Genomic DNA, 14,055 nt, shown 5'->3' on the forward strand with positions numbered 1-14,055 from the left:
TACCAACCGAGAATGAAGGTGTGGAGGTTGAAAGAGGTGACAGTAAGGGAGGCATTAAAAGAGAGGCTGAGTAGGGTAGAGGATGATGTGGTTGAGCTTGAAAGTGGTTGGATGTCAATGAAAGCTAGTCTGTTGGGAGCCGTTGGTGAGGTATGTGGATGGACAAAAGGACCACCGAGGCACTCGGAAACATGGTGGTGGGATGATGAAGTTGGAAAGAGGATTGACGAGAAGAGGAAGAAGTTCAAGGAGTCGCAGAAGGCGAAGGGTACGGGAGCAGAAACAGCAGAGCATGAAAGTTATAAGGCAGCCAAGAAGGCTGCAAAGAAAGAGGTAGCAAAGGCGCAGGAGGCATGCAGGAAAATGTTCGGAGAACGCTTGGATTCGGAAGAGGGTCAGAGAGCAGTATTCAGGATTGCAAAGCAGAGAGCGAAAGAGAGGTGTGATGTGATGGGGGTGAGTTGCTTGAAGGATGAAGTGGGACAAATCGTTGCGGACCCAGATGGAATTAAAGGAAGATGGAAAAGATATATGGAAATGCTGTTGAATACAGAGCATGAATGGGATGGCAACATAGAGAGTAACCCAGTTTTAGGACCGGCAGAGAAGATAACTGGGAAGGAAGTTGAGGAAGCGATAAAAGCAATGAAGAGTAGAAAAGCGGGAGGGCCGACGGGAGTTGTGGGAGATATTTTGAAGGCAGCAGGAAGTTTGGGTGTGAAGAGAATGACAGAGATCTGTAATCTGGTGGTGAAAGAAGGCCGCATTCCAGTGGATTAGGAACTCGTACCGAGCGATAAGGTTATTGGAGCATGGAATGAAGGTATTGCAAAGGGTGTTGGAGAGGAGGACAAGGAAGAAAGTGAAGATCAACGAAATGCAGCTTGGATTTATGCCAGGAAGAGGAACGACAGACGCGCTTTTTATTGTGAGGCAGTTGCAGGAGAAGTACATGGAGAAGAGGAAGAAGTTGTTTCTTGGGTTTGTTGATCTGGAGAAAGCATTCGATAGGATTCCATGCAAAGTATTGACATGGGCAATGAGGAAGTTAGGAGTGGAGGAATGGTTGATCAGAGTAGTGATGGCAATGTGCAGAAGAGTGCGCACAGCTGTAAGGACGAAGGACGGGAACAGTGGTGAGTTTGAGGTGGAGGTGGGAGTGCATCAGGGGTCGGTACTAAGTCCACTACTATTTGTAGCTGTGATGGAGGTGCTGTCTCAGAATATAAAGGAGGGTTTACCGTGGGAGTTGTTGTATGCAGATGATCTGGTGTTGATTGCGGAAAGTATGGATGGACTGAAGGAAAAGATGAACAAGTGGAAGGAATGTATGGAGACAAAAGGTCTGAAGGTGAATATCGGAAAGACGAAGGTGATGGCAAGTGGTAAAGCATGTCGTGTGGTGGAAAGAACTGGGAAGTGGCCCTGTGCTGTGTGCAGGAAGGGTGTCGGAGTGAACTCTATTCAATGTACAATGTGCGCTGAGTGGGTTCATCAAAAATGCAGTGGTCTGAGAGGGTCATTAACCAGTGTGGCAGCTACATTCAAATGTAAGGTGTGCACAGAGGGAGCTGCAGATGAAGGAAATGTTGAGTTGGATCTTGGAGACGGCGTGAAGCTGGAAGGTGTGAAAACATTTTGCTACCTTGGAGACATGCTGAATGGAGAAGGTGGATCAGACTCGGCAACGATTGTTAGAGTGAGATGTGCATGGAAGAAGTTTCGGGAACTGAGAGGCATGCTGATGAGGAGGGGAGTGTCGTTGAAGCTGAAGGGAAAGGTGTATGCTGCATGTGTGAGAAGTGTTATGATTTATGGGAGCGAGACATGGGTAATGAACGTAGAGCAGCAACGAAGGTTGGAAAGGGTGGAAATGCGAATGGTTCAATGGATGTGCGGAGTATCGTTGAGAGAGAGTAAGACAAATGATGAATTGCGAAAAATGATGGGAATAGAGCCTGTGATTTATGTTGTGAAGAGGAACAGGTTGAGATGGTTTGGTCATGTGTTCAGGAAGGATGAAAGTGACTGGTTGAGAAGAGTGGTGGAAATGAATGTAGAAGGAAGTAGAGGACTGGGAAGACCGAGAAAGAGTTGGCTAAAGATGGTAGAAGAAGAAATGCGGGCAAGGGGGTTAACAAGAAGAGATGCAGAAAATAGGGCAAGATGGAGAAGATTGTCATGGGGACCGCAAGGCTAACCCCCGCTCTCGCAGGGAAAATGGCCTTAAAATGCATGTTGTTGTTGTTGTCATTCTCTTCACACCCCAACTTCCTGCTGCCTTCAACATATCTCCCACAACTCCCTCCCACATCTCCCCCAACCTTCTGCCTAGCTCTGCCCCCCCCCCCCCCCCTCACCCCGCCTCAAATAACACCTCACTGTGCCTCACCCAATCACCATCAAACCTTTTGTCCACCACATCCTTCCCTTTCTCCTAGCTGTTCTGAAATCTCTGACACAGTTTCAACAGCTCTCCCTACCTCTTCCACATCTTACCCTACCCCTCCCACCCCCCCCCCTGTTCTGTATACGATGCTCCCCATTCCTCTTCATTGACGGTATGGACCCCAAACATCCGGGGCCTTTGCTCAAATTTGACTGATCTCTCCATACAGGTTGCTTCTAACAAACCAGACTTGATCTGCTTAACAGAAACTTTCCTCCTTCAAGATGTCTCTTAATATCTCTCCCGGGTTACTCTCTCCTCTGGTATGATAGACCTGAGCCTCGTCCTGGAGGTGGGGTTGCTATCTTTATCAAAAACTCTCTTCCTCATTCGCCCTGCACTGCCCTCTCTCCAACTCACCCCCAGGAGTACCTCTGGCTTCGGCTTCCCCTTCCCTCCCACCTTTTGTTCATATGTGTGTTGTACCATCCACCAAACAGTGATGACTCTGTCTACATCTTGCTGTCTGATAATATGGACCAACTTCTATCTACTCATCCCAACTCTCTCTTCCTCATATGTGGTGATTTCAATTGTCACCATGCCAGTTGGCTGGGTGTGGGTACCTCTCTCATCAGCCATGGCTCCTCAGCAAAGAACTTCTGCGACTCACTGGGACTGATACAATCTGTCAATTTCCTGACCCGGATCTCAGTCAACGGAGAATCTTCTCTTCTAGACTTGGTTATGACATTTGCAAATGTCTGCTCCTCTTCTTCTGCTCCAATCGGCTCATCATGTGCTTGTTAAAGTGGACATCTCTCTGACAATTCTCAGAGAGCCTCCTCAGCGTCGACAAGTCTGGCATTTCACTCAGGCCGATTGGCACGGTCTTCAAGCAGCCATCAATCATCTGGACTGGTCTCCCATCTCTACAGCCTCTGACATCAACTCATCCTGGGAATTCTTCCAAAGTAAAGTGCTCTCTCCCATGCACAAATTTATCCCATCTCGTCTTCAGTTGTCATACCCTCCCTCCCGTCCATGGTACACGGAATCTTGTGGTGAGGCAATTGCCCAGAAACAACTTGGCTTCGCCTCCTGGAAAGCAAATTCAACAGAATGAAATATCTTATCCCTTCACAAAGCCAGAAACAAGTGTGTGTCCACCCTCAGGAGAGCCAGGAAACAATACCTCTCCACTCTCAAGACCGAACTCACAAACCTGTCTCCCTCTTCCAAATCCTGGTGGCGTCTGGTCAAATCCGTTTCTGGTGCTTGTTCCCCCTCCATCCCCTCCCTTACCTCAAACGGCTATACAGCTGACTCCGCACGTGAAAAAGCTGAATGCCTCAACTCTATGTTTGCCTCTAAATCTTGTGTCCCAAACCCATCCCTCTCTGTACCCACCGCACCCAGTCATACCCAGCTGCTCCTGGACTCTGCATCCTTTCCTCCTGACAAGGCGGAAAAGTTTCTGTCAACCCTCGACTCTGATTCTGATTCTGCAACTGGACCTGATGGCATCAGCCCACGGGTCCTAAAATCCTGCTCCGCTGCTCTTTCACTCCCTCTCTCTGTTCTCTTCACCCTCTCTTTTGCTCAAGGTCATCTGCCATCAGCTTGGAAATCAGCCAACATCACCGCTTTACACAAAAAAGGTGCAAAAACAGATCCTAGCAACGACAGACCAATCAGCCTTCTCCCAATTATCAGCAAAGTCATGGAATCCATCATTGCTTCGGATATCAAATCATTCCTCTTCTCAAATGGCTTGATCTCTGATCATCAATTTGGTATCAGACCAGGTCACTCTACTCTGGTCATGCTGCTTCTGCTGTCTCAACAATGGATGGTGGTCCTCAATGCCAAACAGGAAATTAGAGCTTTCTCCCTTGACATACCACGTGCCTTCGACACGGTCTGGCACCACGCTCTGCTCACCAAACTCTCCTCCTATGGTATCCATGGAAATCTCCACGCTTGGCTTGCGGACATCCTCTCTCGTCGTAGTCAACGTGTGGCCCTGAATGGGTTTCTCTCATCTCCCCTTCCTGTTCAGGCTGGAGTTCCCCAAGGCAGTGTTCTGGGCCCTGTGCTTTTTCTGGTCTTCATCAATGATCTCTCTGACTCTCTTGAAAATCATCTCAATCTCTTTGCTGATGACTCCACTCTCTGTCGCTCCATTCCTCATCCCTCAGATCAGCAATCTGCAACCTCCTCACTCTCTGCAGACATGGACAAAATCAAAAACTGGTCAAACAAGTGGAACATGTCTTTCAATCCTGACAAATCTCACACTCTTACTATGTCTCTCCGAAAAGACCGGCTGGACAACCCTCCCTTCCACTTTCTGAATAATCCTCTCCCAGAAGTTCTGTCACTCAAGCTTTTGGGTCTCACAATCTGCCATGATCTTTCCTGGAAAAACAACATTTCAAATGTGGCCTCAAAAGCCAGTCGCCGACTGGGCATCCTCCGTCGTGCGAAGTCCTTCCTTGGCACACCTGAGCTCCTCACCACATACAAGGCTTTCATCCGCAGCTCAATGGAATACTGTTCTCCCCTCTGGGCCGGTGCTCCTGCCTCACACCAAGCTCGGCTTCACGCTGTTGAAACCAAAGCTTACAAAATCATTGGAATCTCCCGCGATGAAGCCAACTCCGAGGGCCTTTCACATACTCACCGCAGGCAGGTTGTTGGTCTTTCTGTCTTCTACCGACTCCTCTCCGGCCTTGCTCACCCAGCTCTCTCTGGGCTCTGTCCCCCAAATATTCCTCCAGGTCGCAGAATATCTGCCTGCAACCCTCTTGTGATTAAACTGCCAAGATCAAGACTCTCTGCTCACCTTCACTCCTAAATTCCTCTTTTCTCCTGCCTCTGGAACAAACTCCCTCACTCTCTTCAATCCCACTCCTCCCTCAAGGTCTTTAAAACAGCTGTTCACCACCATCTCTTATCTTCCCCCATTCAAAACCTTGATCTTTTCTACCCCCACATATTTCACCCCAGATTCACTTTTTTGAAATACCAACTTCCTTCCTGGAAATCCTTGCAGAGTCCTTGTGTTTTATACTTCTCCCACCCCTCCCCCCCCCCCTCCCACGACTCCTCCCCCCAAGCCCTCCAACAGATCTCCCGATGTCCCTGCTCTCAAATATTGTGTTTGTGCTTCCCCTTCTCTCCCCATCTTGTCTACCGCTACCCTTATTATGTTTTGTGTGTCTGTTTGATTTTTTGTGTGACAAATGTTGGCTCTTTCACGAGCCTCGATCCTGTATCAAAAAAAAAAAAAAAAAAAAAATCTGCTTTGCAATCCTCAATACTGCTCTCTGACCCTCTTCCGAATTCAAGCGTTCTCCGAACATTTTCCGACATGCATCCTTCGCCTTCTGCCACTCCTTGCACTTCTTCCTCTTCTCGTCAATCCTCTTTCCAACTTCATCATCCCACCACCATGTTTCTGAGTGCCTCAGTGGTCCAGTGGTCCATCCACATACCTCACCAACGGCTCCCAGCAGACTATCTTTCATTGACATCCAACCACTTTCAAGCTCAACCACATCATCCTCTACCCAACTCAGCCTCTCTTTTAATGCCTCCCTCACCGTCACCTCTATCAACCTCCACACCTTCATTCTCGGTTGGTACTTCACCCGTCGGACTCTCCTCGCAACTTTTACCCTCATGTCGCAGACAACCAAGTGGTGCTGTGAAACAGCCTCCTCCCCCCGGGGATCACCTTTGTGTCCCAGAGGTGCCCACACTTGATATATAGGCAATTTTACGATGTTTCATGCCGGTACTTTTGACGCTATATTTTAAACTCCGATAATGTAGCAAGCAAGAAATCATGCTTTTTGTTCTTAACATTTGTAGGTCTTGACGTGAGATAGACCTTTCTTCTGATTGCTTTAATATTTTAGGTAAGTTTCGTCTTGGAAAAATGTACACTTACAAAGCCAAAAAGGTGCTACAACTACTAATGTGAAGATCGTTACCTCAGTAAGAACCTGAAAAGCCAGTTTTGGAAAAGCATGTATTATCTGCATGCTGTGTTTCAAAGAGCCGTGTCCGTCGTCCGCATTCAGTTTGATTAAATGGACGTCTGTCAGCTATCAAATCACAACCAAAAAACATATTGCAAAGTGAATATTGAGCATTACAAAACTTGAGACTGAAAATAGAAGATAAGAATGAACTACTATACTAAACTCTATCTACGTGATCGTGAGCAATTTCTCTCGCAGTTAGTGGGATAAAATTTAGTTAACCCTCCAATAATTCAAAACTTTGTGTGGGTTGCATCAGTCTTAATTTACTCTCCATATTTCACACGTTAGTTGGCTTAGCGGCTAGGGTGCCAGCTTAGGATCCTAGGATCCTGGGTTCGAATCCCGGTCGATCGCTGAATTAACGCCAGGGGGGTTGACTCAGCCTGTCATCCTTCCGAGGTCGGCTAATTGAGTACCAGTTCACTGGTACCACAATACCACAATTCCCTGTGTGTCGTAAAAGGCGACAAACAGGGTTGGCGGCAGGAAGGGCATCCGGCCGTAAAACATTGCTTCAAAAAGGGGACCAACAAAAACAACAACAACCACGGTGCCCGAAAAAGGCCAACCCCCGCTTTGTGGGGAAAAATGGCCTCTAAAGGTGGGGTTTTTTTTTTTTTACTCACCTAGCCTCTTAAGCATATTTATTCGTTTCTTCATCAATCATGCAAGCAGAATGTACTCAGACCCCTTGAGAAATCTTAACCATCAAAAATAATACAAGTACAAACCTTTTTCCCATGGAGCCATGTGCATTTTCGAACAAATTCTGCCTGATCGTTGTGGAATTGTGAAGTTGTCGCTGTAGATTGCGAAGTTGTAGTTGGAGATTGCAAAGTTGTAGTTGTAGATTGCGAAGATGTAGTTGTAGATTGCGAAGTTGTAGAGTTGCAAACGTTGTAGAATCCACCATCGGAAGCAAATTCACATGGAGCGACATTTAAATCTGTCTGGAATGCGTTTGCAGCTGATGCAGCTTTTTTGAGTTTTGATCCGGAACGACATGAAATTAGCGATTCATCTTGCAGAGCAAGCGCACATTGACCATCTTCAGCTTTGGCAATTGCACACGCACGTGAAGACATTTCAGCTTGCATGGCAAGGAAGACAGTGGTGTCCAAATATCGCTTTGCGTCTGCAGAATCGTCAGCAATAGTTGATGTAACAACGGTTCTTTTTCGGATTTTGAGGCTAGAAACCTCATCGGGATGTGGGGCTGAAACTTGTCGAGGATATCTTTTGACGAGACCGACACATATATGGCAGGATTCACCGTTGCAGTTTATAAGTGGTGCTCGTGAAGCCGATTCAGTTCTCTGCTTTGCTGCAGAGAGCAGCGTCTGAAAATGAGGGGTTAAGTTGAAGAGCTTAGAACCACTTGAACTCGAAGTGGCCCCCAGAACTGCATCGTGCACACTCGCTTGACATGTCAAACATAATGACAAAGGCTCTGAAATTAACCACGGATTGTATTCAGGGAAGAGTTGTTGAAGTAGGGAAAGAATAGGCTTGTTCTTTGGTAAATACATTTCTCTGTATTTTTTGATCGATGTGGCCCACATTAATTTAGGCATTTGTCTGAAGCAAACCACACATCGTCGAATTCGATTCTTTTGATGATCTGAAGATGCACTGTAATAATCATCGGGAAGCGGCATCTTCACATTTCTGGGACCAGGGTTTTGTTCCACGCCTCCGCACACAGTCAGGTCATCACCACATCTTCCACCACTTCTGTGCGTGTCGGCAGGGGATTCTGCTTTCATCTGAGGGATAAGCAGCAGCACAACAAACACTTAAGCCTTGTAGAATTAGAAGCTGTCAACAAAGTTAAAGCTTAAACCTCAGCAGTGACTGCAATTAATACACTGTGCTCTCAAGTGGTAATCTACATTGAAAACATAAACACAATTCCTAAAAAACATTTTGATCCTTTATGAGTATTTCATGCAAAATTTTCTACTTACATTTTAGAGTAAAGACAGGGTAAGGAAAACGAAGTCCAATTTATCAACGCAATCAAATGGAAGCACCAAAACAGCTGTTATACGTTCCGACACACGAAAGTCTAAATACCCAGTGTGTGCCCCCTATCTCGCCTACGCACCATCAGGTCGTCAACGATTGTCGTCGACCCACCTGATGTGTATGTAACAAGCTTATTATCCTCTTTCTGGAACTGAGTATTACAAATCAACAAATCAACAGGTCAGCTCCATCAGCAAACTCCAAAATCCTTTCACCTTCTCCATTCCTCACACCATATCCATAAACCCCATGAACTCCCTCAAAACCGTCCATACTCCTTCCCACATGTCCATTTAGGTCTCCTCCTACCACAACAACTTCCTCATCTTTCACGTTTTCCATCAGCCTCCCTATTGCACACCAGAACTTGTCCTTCTCTTCATCGCTCCGACCAACCTGCGGAGCATATCCCGAGATGACGTTCACCAAGAGCTTTCCAATCATCATTTTCACCACCATCAACCTTTCACTCACTCTCGTCACACTCACCACACTGTCTACAAACTCCTCAGAAAACAGGAAACCAACACCATGCACGCCTTCTGGGCACCCTTGCCACACAAACTTGTATTTCTGTCCCTGCCTACCCTTCACCATTCTCACACCACTTCCCTTCCATCTCGTCTCCTGCACACAACATATGTCCACTCTTCTTCTGACCAATACTTCGACCACTTCTCCTGATCTCCCTGTCATTGTCCCTACATTCCATGTCCCAAACCTCAGAAACCGATCTCCACGTCGGGCATCAGACGTTTCGTCGTCATAAATGGAGTGATTTCCATCCTTGCTTCGATCGGGTTCCCCACCTTCAGTTTTGACGGACAAACAAATGGACAGGGGTGAAAACATAACCTCTATCCACCTTTGGTGGCGCAGGTAAAAATGGAGGCTCCCTCCTCTGAGACCTAATGGCACATTGTCAAGTCTGTCTCTAGAGTATGCTCCGCATCCATCCTTTCCCTCACTTAAAATTGAACCATAGCCGACTCCACTCGTGAGAAGGCTGATTGTCTCAATTATGTGTTGCTTTCAAATGTTGGTGTCCCTAACTCACTCTCTCTATACCCACCCCTCCCAGCCATACCCATCTGCCCCTGGATTGTGTCTTTTGCACCTGAAAAAGTCGACAAGTTTCTGTCAACCCTCGACTTTGACTCTGCAACTAGACCAAAAGGCATCAGTTCACGTGTCTGAAAAAAAAAATTGCTCTCCTGCTCTTGCATTTCCTCTCTCTGCCCTTTTCACCTTGTCATTTACCCTTGGCCATCTTCCATCTGCTTGGAAATCGGCCAACATCACAGCATTGTATCAAAAAGGTGCAAGAACGGATCGCCTTAACGACAGACCAATTCGCTTGCTTCCAATCACCAGCAAGGTCATGGAATCCATCATTTCAGTTGACATAAAATCATTCCTTTTCTCCGACGCCTTCATCCCAGATCATCAATTCGGATTCAGACCTGGTCACTCCACTCTGGACATGCTGCTTGTACTCTCCCAACAATGGATGGAGGCCCTCAATGTCAGATATGAGATCAGGACCATCTCCCTGGACATATCTCAAGCTTTCGATACAGTCTTGACATCCTGCCTTGCTCCCGAAACGGTCTACCTATGGAATCCAAGGCCAACTCCAATCTTCGATTACTGACTTCCTCCATTCTCGTAGCCAATGAGTGGCTCTCAACGGAACCCTTTCTTCTCCTCTCCCTGTTGCTGGAGTAACGCAAGGCAGTGTTCAAGGCCCCCATCCTATTCCGAGTCTTCAATTATCTCACTGGCTCTGGAAAATCATCTTTGTCTCTTTGCTGATGACTCCTCTCTGCTGTGACATCCCTTATCCCTCTGAAAGACAGGCAGCAGCTTCTTCCCTCTCTTCAGACCTTCACAAAATCCCAAACTGGTCAAACACTTGGAATGTTTAACCCTGAGAAATCCCATACACTCACTCTCTCTCCGAAAGGACTGTAGCGCACACCCTTCCATCTGCTTTCTCAACGACCCAACTGAAGAGATTCTGTCACCGAAAATGTTGGGTCTCACTCTCAGCCATGATCTCTATTGGGTGAGCCACATTTCGAAGTTGGCTTGCAAAAGTCAGTCGGCGACTGGGCATCCATCTTCTGTCATGCAAAGTCCTTCCTTGGCACAAATTAACTCGTAACCACCGACACAGCTTTCATGCACAGCTTGATTGTACTGCTCATGTACTGCTGCTCTCTTTCATGTACTGCTCTCTTTTTTTTCTTTTTCTTTTTTGTACACAGAATCGAGGCTCATGCGAAAACATGAACATGAGAACATGCACAGACAAATAAAACATACAATGAAGGGAGCGGAAGACAAGAGGGGGAGAGAGAGGGAAGCACACAAGTACAACCACAGAAGAGAACAGGGACGTTGGTAGATCTGTGGAAGGGGAGGGCTGGGGGAGGAGGGAGCGGTACACGGTATAAAGCAAATGAACACTACGAGGAATTTCAAAACAGAAGTTGGGGATTGAAAGAGGCGGATTTGGGGTGTTTTAATGGGGGTAGAAAAGATCAAGGTTTTGGATGGGGGAAGATAAGAGATGGTGGTGAACAGCTGTTTTAAAGACCTGGAGGGAGCAGTGGGATTGAAGGAAGTGGGGGAGTTTGTTCCAGAGGTGGGAGAAAAGGGGAATGAAAGAGTGAAGGTGAGCAGAGAGCCTAGATTTTGGCAGTTTAACCATGAGAGGATTGCTGGCAGATCTTGTGCGACCTGTCGGAATATTTGGGGGACAGAGCACAGAGAGAGCTGGGGGAGCAAGGCCGGAGAGGAGTCGATAGAAGACAGAAAGACCACCTGCCTGCCTGCGGTGAGAGAGAGAAAAAGGCCCTCAAAATCAGCTTCATTGTGGGAGATTCCAATGATTCTGAAAGCTTTGGTTTCAACAGCGTGAAGCCGAGCTAGGTGCAGGAGCACCAGCCCAGAGGGGGGAACAGTATTCCATTGAGCTGCGGATGAAAGCCTTGTATGTGGTGAGGAGCTCAGGTGTGCCAAGGAAGGACTTCGCACGACGGAGGATGCCCAGTCAGCGACTGGCTTTGGAGGCCAGATTGGAAATGTGTTTTTCCCAGGAAAGATTATGGCAGATATTGAGACCCGAAAGCTTGACCGACAGAACTTCTTGAAGAGGATTGTTGAGAAAGTAGATTGGAGGGTTTTCCAGTCGGTCTTTTCGGAGAGACATAGTAAGAGTGTGAGATTTGTCAGGATTGAAAGACATGTTCCTCTTGTTTGACCAGTCTGTGATTTTGTCCAGGTCTGCAGAGAGTGAGGAGGCTGCAGACTGCCGATCTGGGGGATGAAGAATGGAGCGGCAGATAGTGGAGTCATTAGCAAAGAGATAGAGAGGATTTTCTAAAGAGTCTGAGATATCATTGATGAAGAAATCGCGCTCTCCTCTGGGTCTCTCTTCTTCCACCTCATTTCTGGTCTTGCAACCTCTGCCCTCTCTATGTTCCACCACCCCCACTCTCAGGTATTTATCTGCAGGAGGCAAACGGTCCACCGGCAACCCCCTCCGAGTGAAACTGCCAAAATCCCCAAACCAAGTCCAAGTACAAAATCCCAAACCACTGCTCTCTCCACTCATTTGTTCCTCTTTTCCCTCTGTCTGTGGATTGTGGAACCAACATCCACACTCTCATCAATCTCATTCTTCCCTCCATGTCTTCAAGACAGCTGTTCAACACCATCTCAGATCGTCACCAAATACAAAACAATTTGATCTTTTCTACACTCACTAAACCAAGTCCCCCCCTCCCAAAATTTTGCTTTTGTATCGCACCCTTGCGTTATCCCCTTACCCTCGTCATTACCTGCATCCCTTGTTTGTCCGTCTCCGTCTGTTTTCTCCCGCTGCCCTGCTGTTGGCATTTCCCCTTCCTCCTTTTCTCCTTTCTTCTCTATTTTGTTATGTTGCATCCTGATCTGTCATGGGTTGTAGCTCTTCCATGAGCCTTGACTCTTACAAAAAAAATTTAAATCGAAAGATGGCGGTGGAGTGGAGGAAAAGGTGAAGAAGAATGCACACATCAATCTTGCTATAATTCACCAAATGTCCGTCTGTCTGTCTGTTCCCAGGTACCGCAAAAACAGTTGAACCGATCGCAACGAAATTTTAGGTGTGTAATCCTGGGAACCCCTGGAGTAAAATAGGCTATATTGTTTTTCCAATTTTTTTTCCAATTTTCCAATTTTCCAGTTTTTCCCAACATGATGGAATAATATTTACTGATATGAACAGTGATGTGGCTTCTATTGAAATTCTACAAATACTGTTTAGATTTTGATGATTTGCTCGTGATATGATTTAACGGATGTTTATATAAATCGTTTAAAATAAAAAAAGCCTTCAATTTCTGATATTTTGCCTTTTCATTTGGGCCTCCCAATTGAAACCCCGCCCCTAGGGTGGGTACCGTTGCTCGTTTATGAAATGCGAGTAAAAAACACCCTACCTGACGAGTCTTGGAGGGATTTCGATGAATACTTTGAAGTAAAGATGAGTCTCCATAAGGGGTTTGCAGAAGAGACAACATCTGTGACCTCCCAACTTCCATTTCTAAACCTGTGCCATTGGGGGATAAAAACATTTTCATGGTTTAAAATCAAAGGTTTTACGAATTGCATTTACTCTGTCATTCAAACAGTGAATCAAATACAGAAATCTTGCATGTACGTCTTCCTGTTCTGGTGTTTAAAGGTGAAGAATAAAGCAATACTTGGCGATGGTATGGCATGTCAAAAGCATGTAAACTACCCCCGTTAATTCACCCCAGACCCACTTTTTTCGAAATACTGACTTCTTTCGTGGAAGTCCTAGCAGTGTCCATGTGTTTTTTACCTCTCCCACACCACCCCCTCCCCCCCTTCCCATGCCTCCTCTCCCTCCCACAGATCTCCCGATGTCCCTGCTCTCCATTTTCTTCTCCCGCTCCCTTTATCATGTTTAATGTTTTATGCTTCAGTTTGTCTTTTTGTGATCAATGTTAGCTCTAACACGAGCCTCGATCTTGTATACAACAACAACAAAAAAAAAGCCAATGTTGTCGCTGCAGGCCCATCACCACCAAGTTAATTCACAGGTACTGTCCTGCCCACACCTACTGGTCTTTCATTGCCCTCCACGTAGGTATACTGCGTATGCGGGTGTCTTCTGATACCTCAGGGAGATGGATGCCCCTGCCTTGCATAACCCCAGGTCACCTGTGGGCAAGGTGTAGTACCTGTCAGCCCCCCGTACCAAGGTAACGGTCCGCAGCCATGCAGTTTAAATGGCAGATGGCTCTGCACAACTGTTGGATGAGAGTCCAGTCGACTCCAACAGCACGAGCGGAACAGGGTGAATTCCCCAACGGCCAGCAGAGAGACGGAGAGGAGTGGCGACCCCCCGCCCCCCCCCCCGTCCTGTCCCGTCTATACCACACACTTACCCGTGTGTACCAGCCATAGAAAGGCATTGACATCATTGCCCGATCATTTCCAGAGGAGACTCGACATCATCATCAGGTTTTTTGGGGGGGGGGGTTTTTTGTATACAAGATCGAGGCT

The 14,055-nt window shown here is 46.8% G+C and overlaps 1 protein-coding gene across 1 annotated transcript in view; it reads right to left on the reverse strand.

Annotated features, from left to right (window-relative positions):
- LOC144892094 (uncharacterized) overlaps nt 1–13,070 on the reverse strand; it is a 77,700-nt gene extending 64,630 nt beyond the window's left edge. The window contains exons 1-2 of the mRNA XM_078777271.1: nt 12,963–13,070; nt 7,176–8,210 (exon numbers count right to left, since the gene is read on the reverse strand). Coding sequence (XP_078633397.1) covers nt 7,176–8,210; nt 12,963–13,064 — 1,137 coding nt within the window. The 5' untranslated portion in view covers nt 13,065–13,070. The remainder of the gene's footprint in view (nt 1–7,175; nt 8,211–12,962) is intronic.
- Nucleotides 13,071–14,055: the final 985 nt, after the last annotated feature.

The sequence above is a fragment of the Myxine glutinosa genome, chromosome 5 (genome assembly GCF_964187855.1).
Source record: "Myxine glutinosa chromosome 5, kmMyxGlut1.1, whole genome shotgun sequence".
Lineage (NCBI taxonomy): Eukaryota > Metazoa > Chordata > Myxini > Myxiniformes > Myxinidae > Myxine > Myxine glutinosa.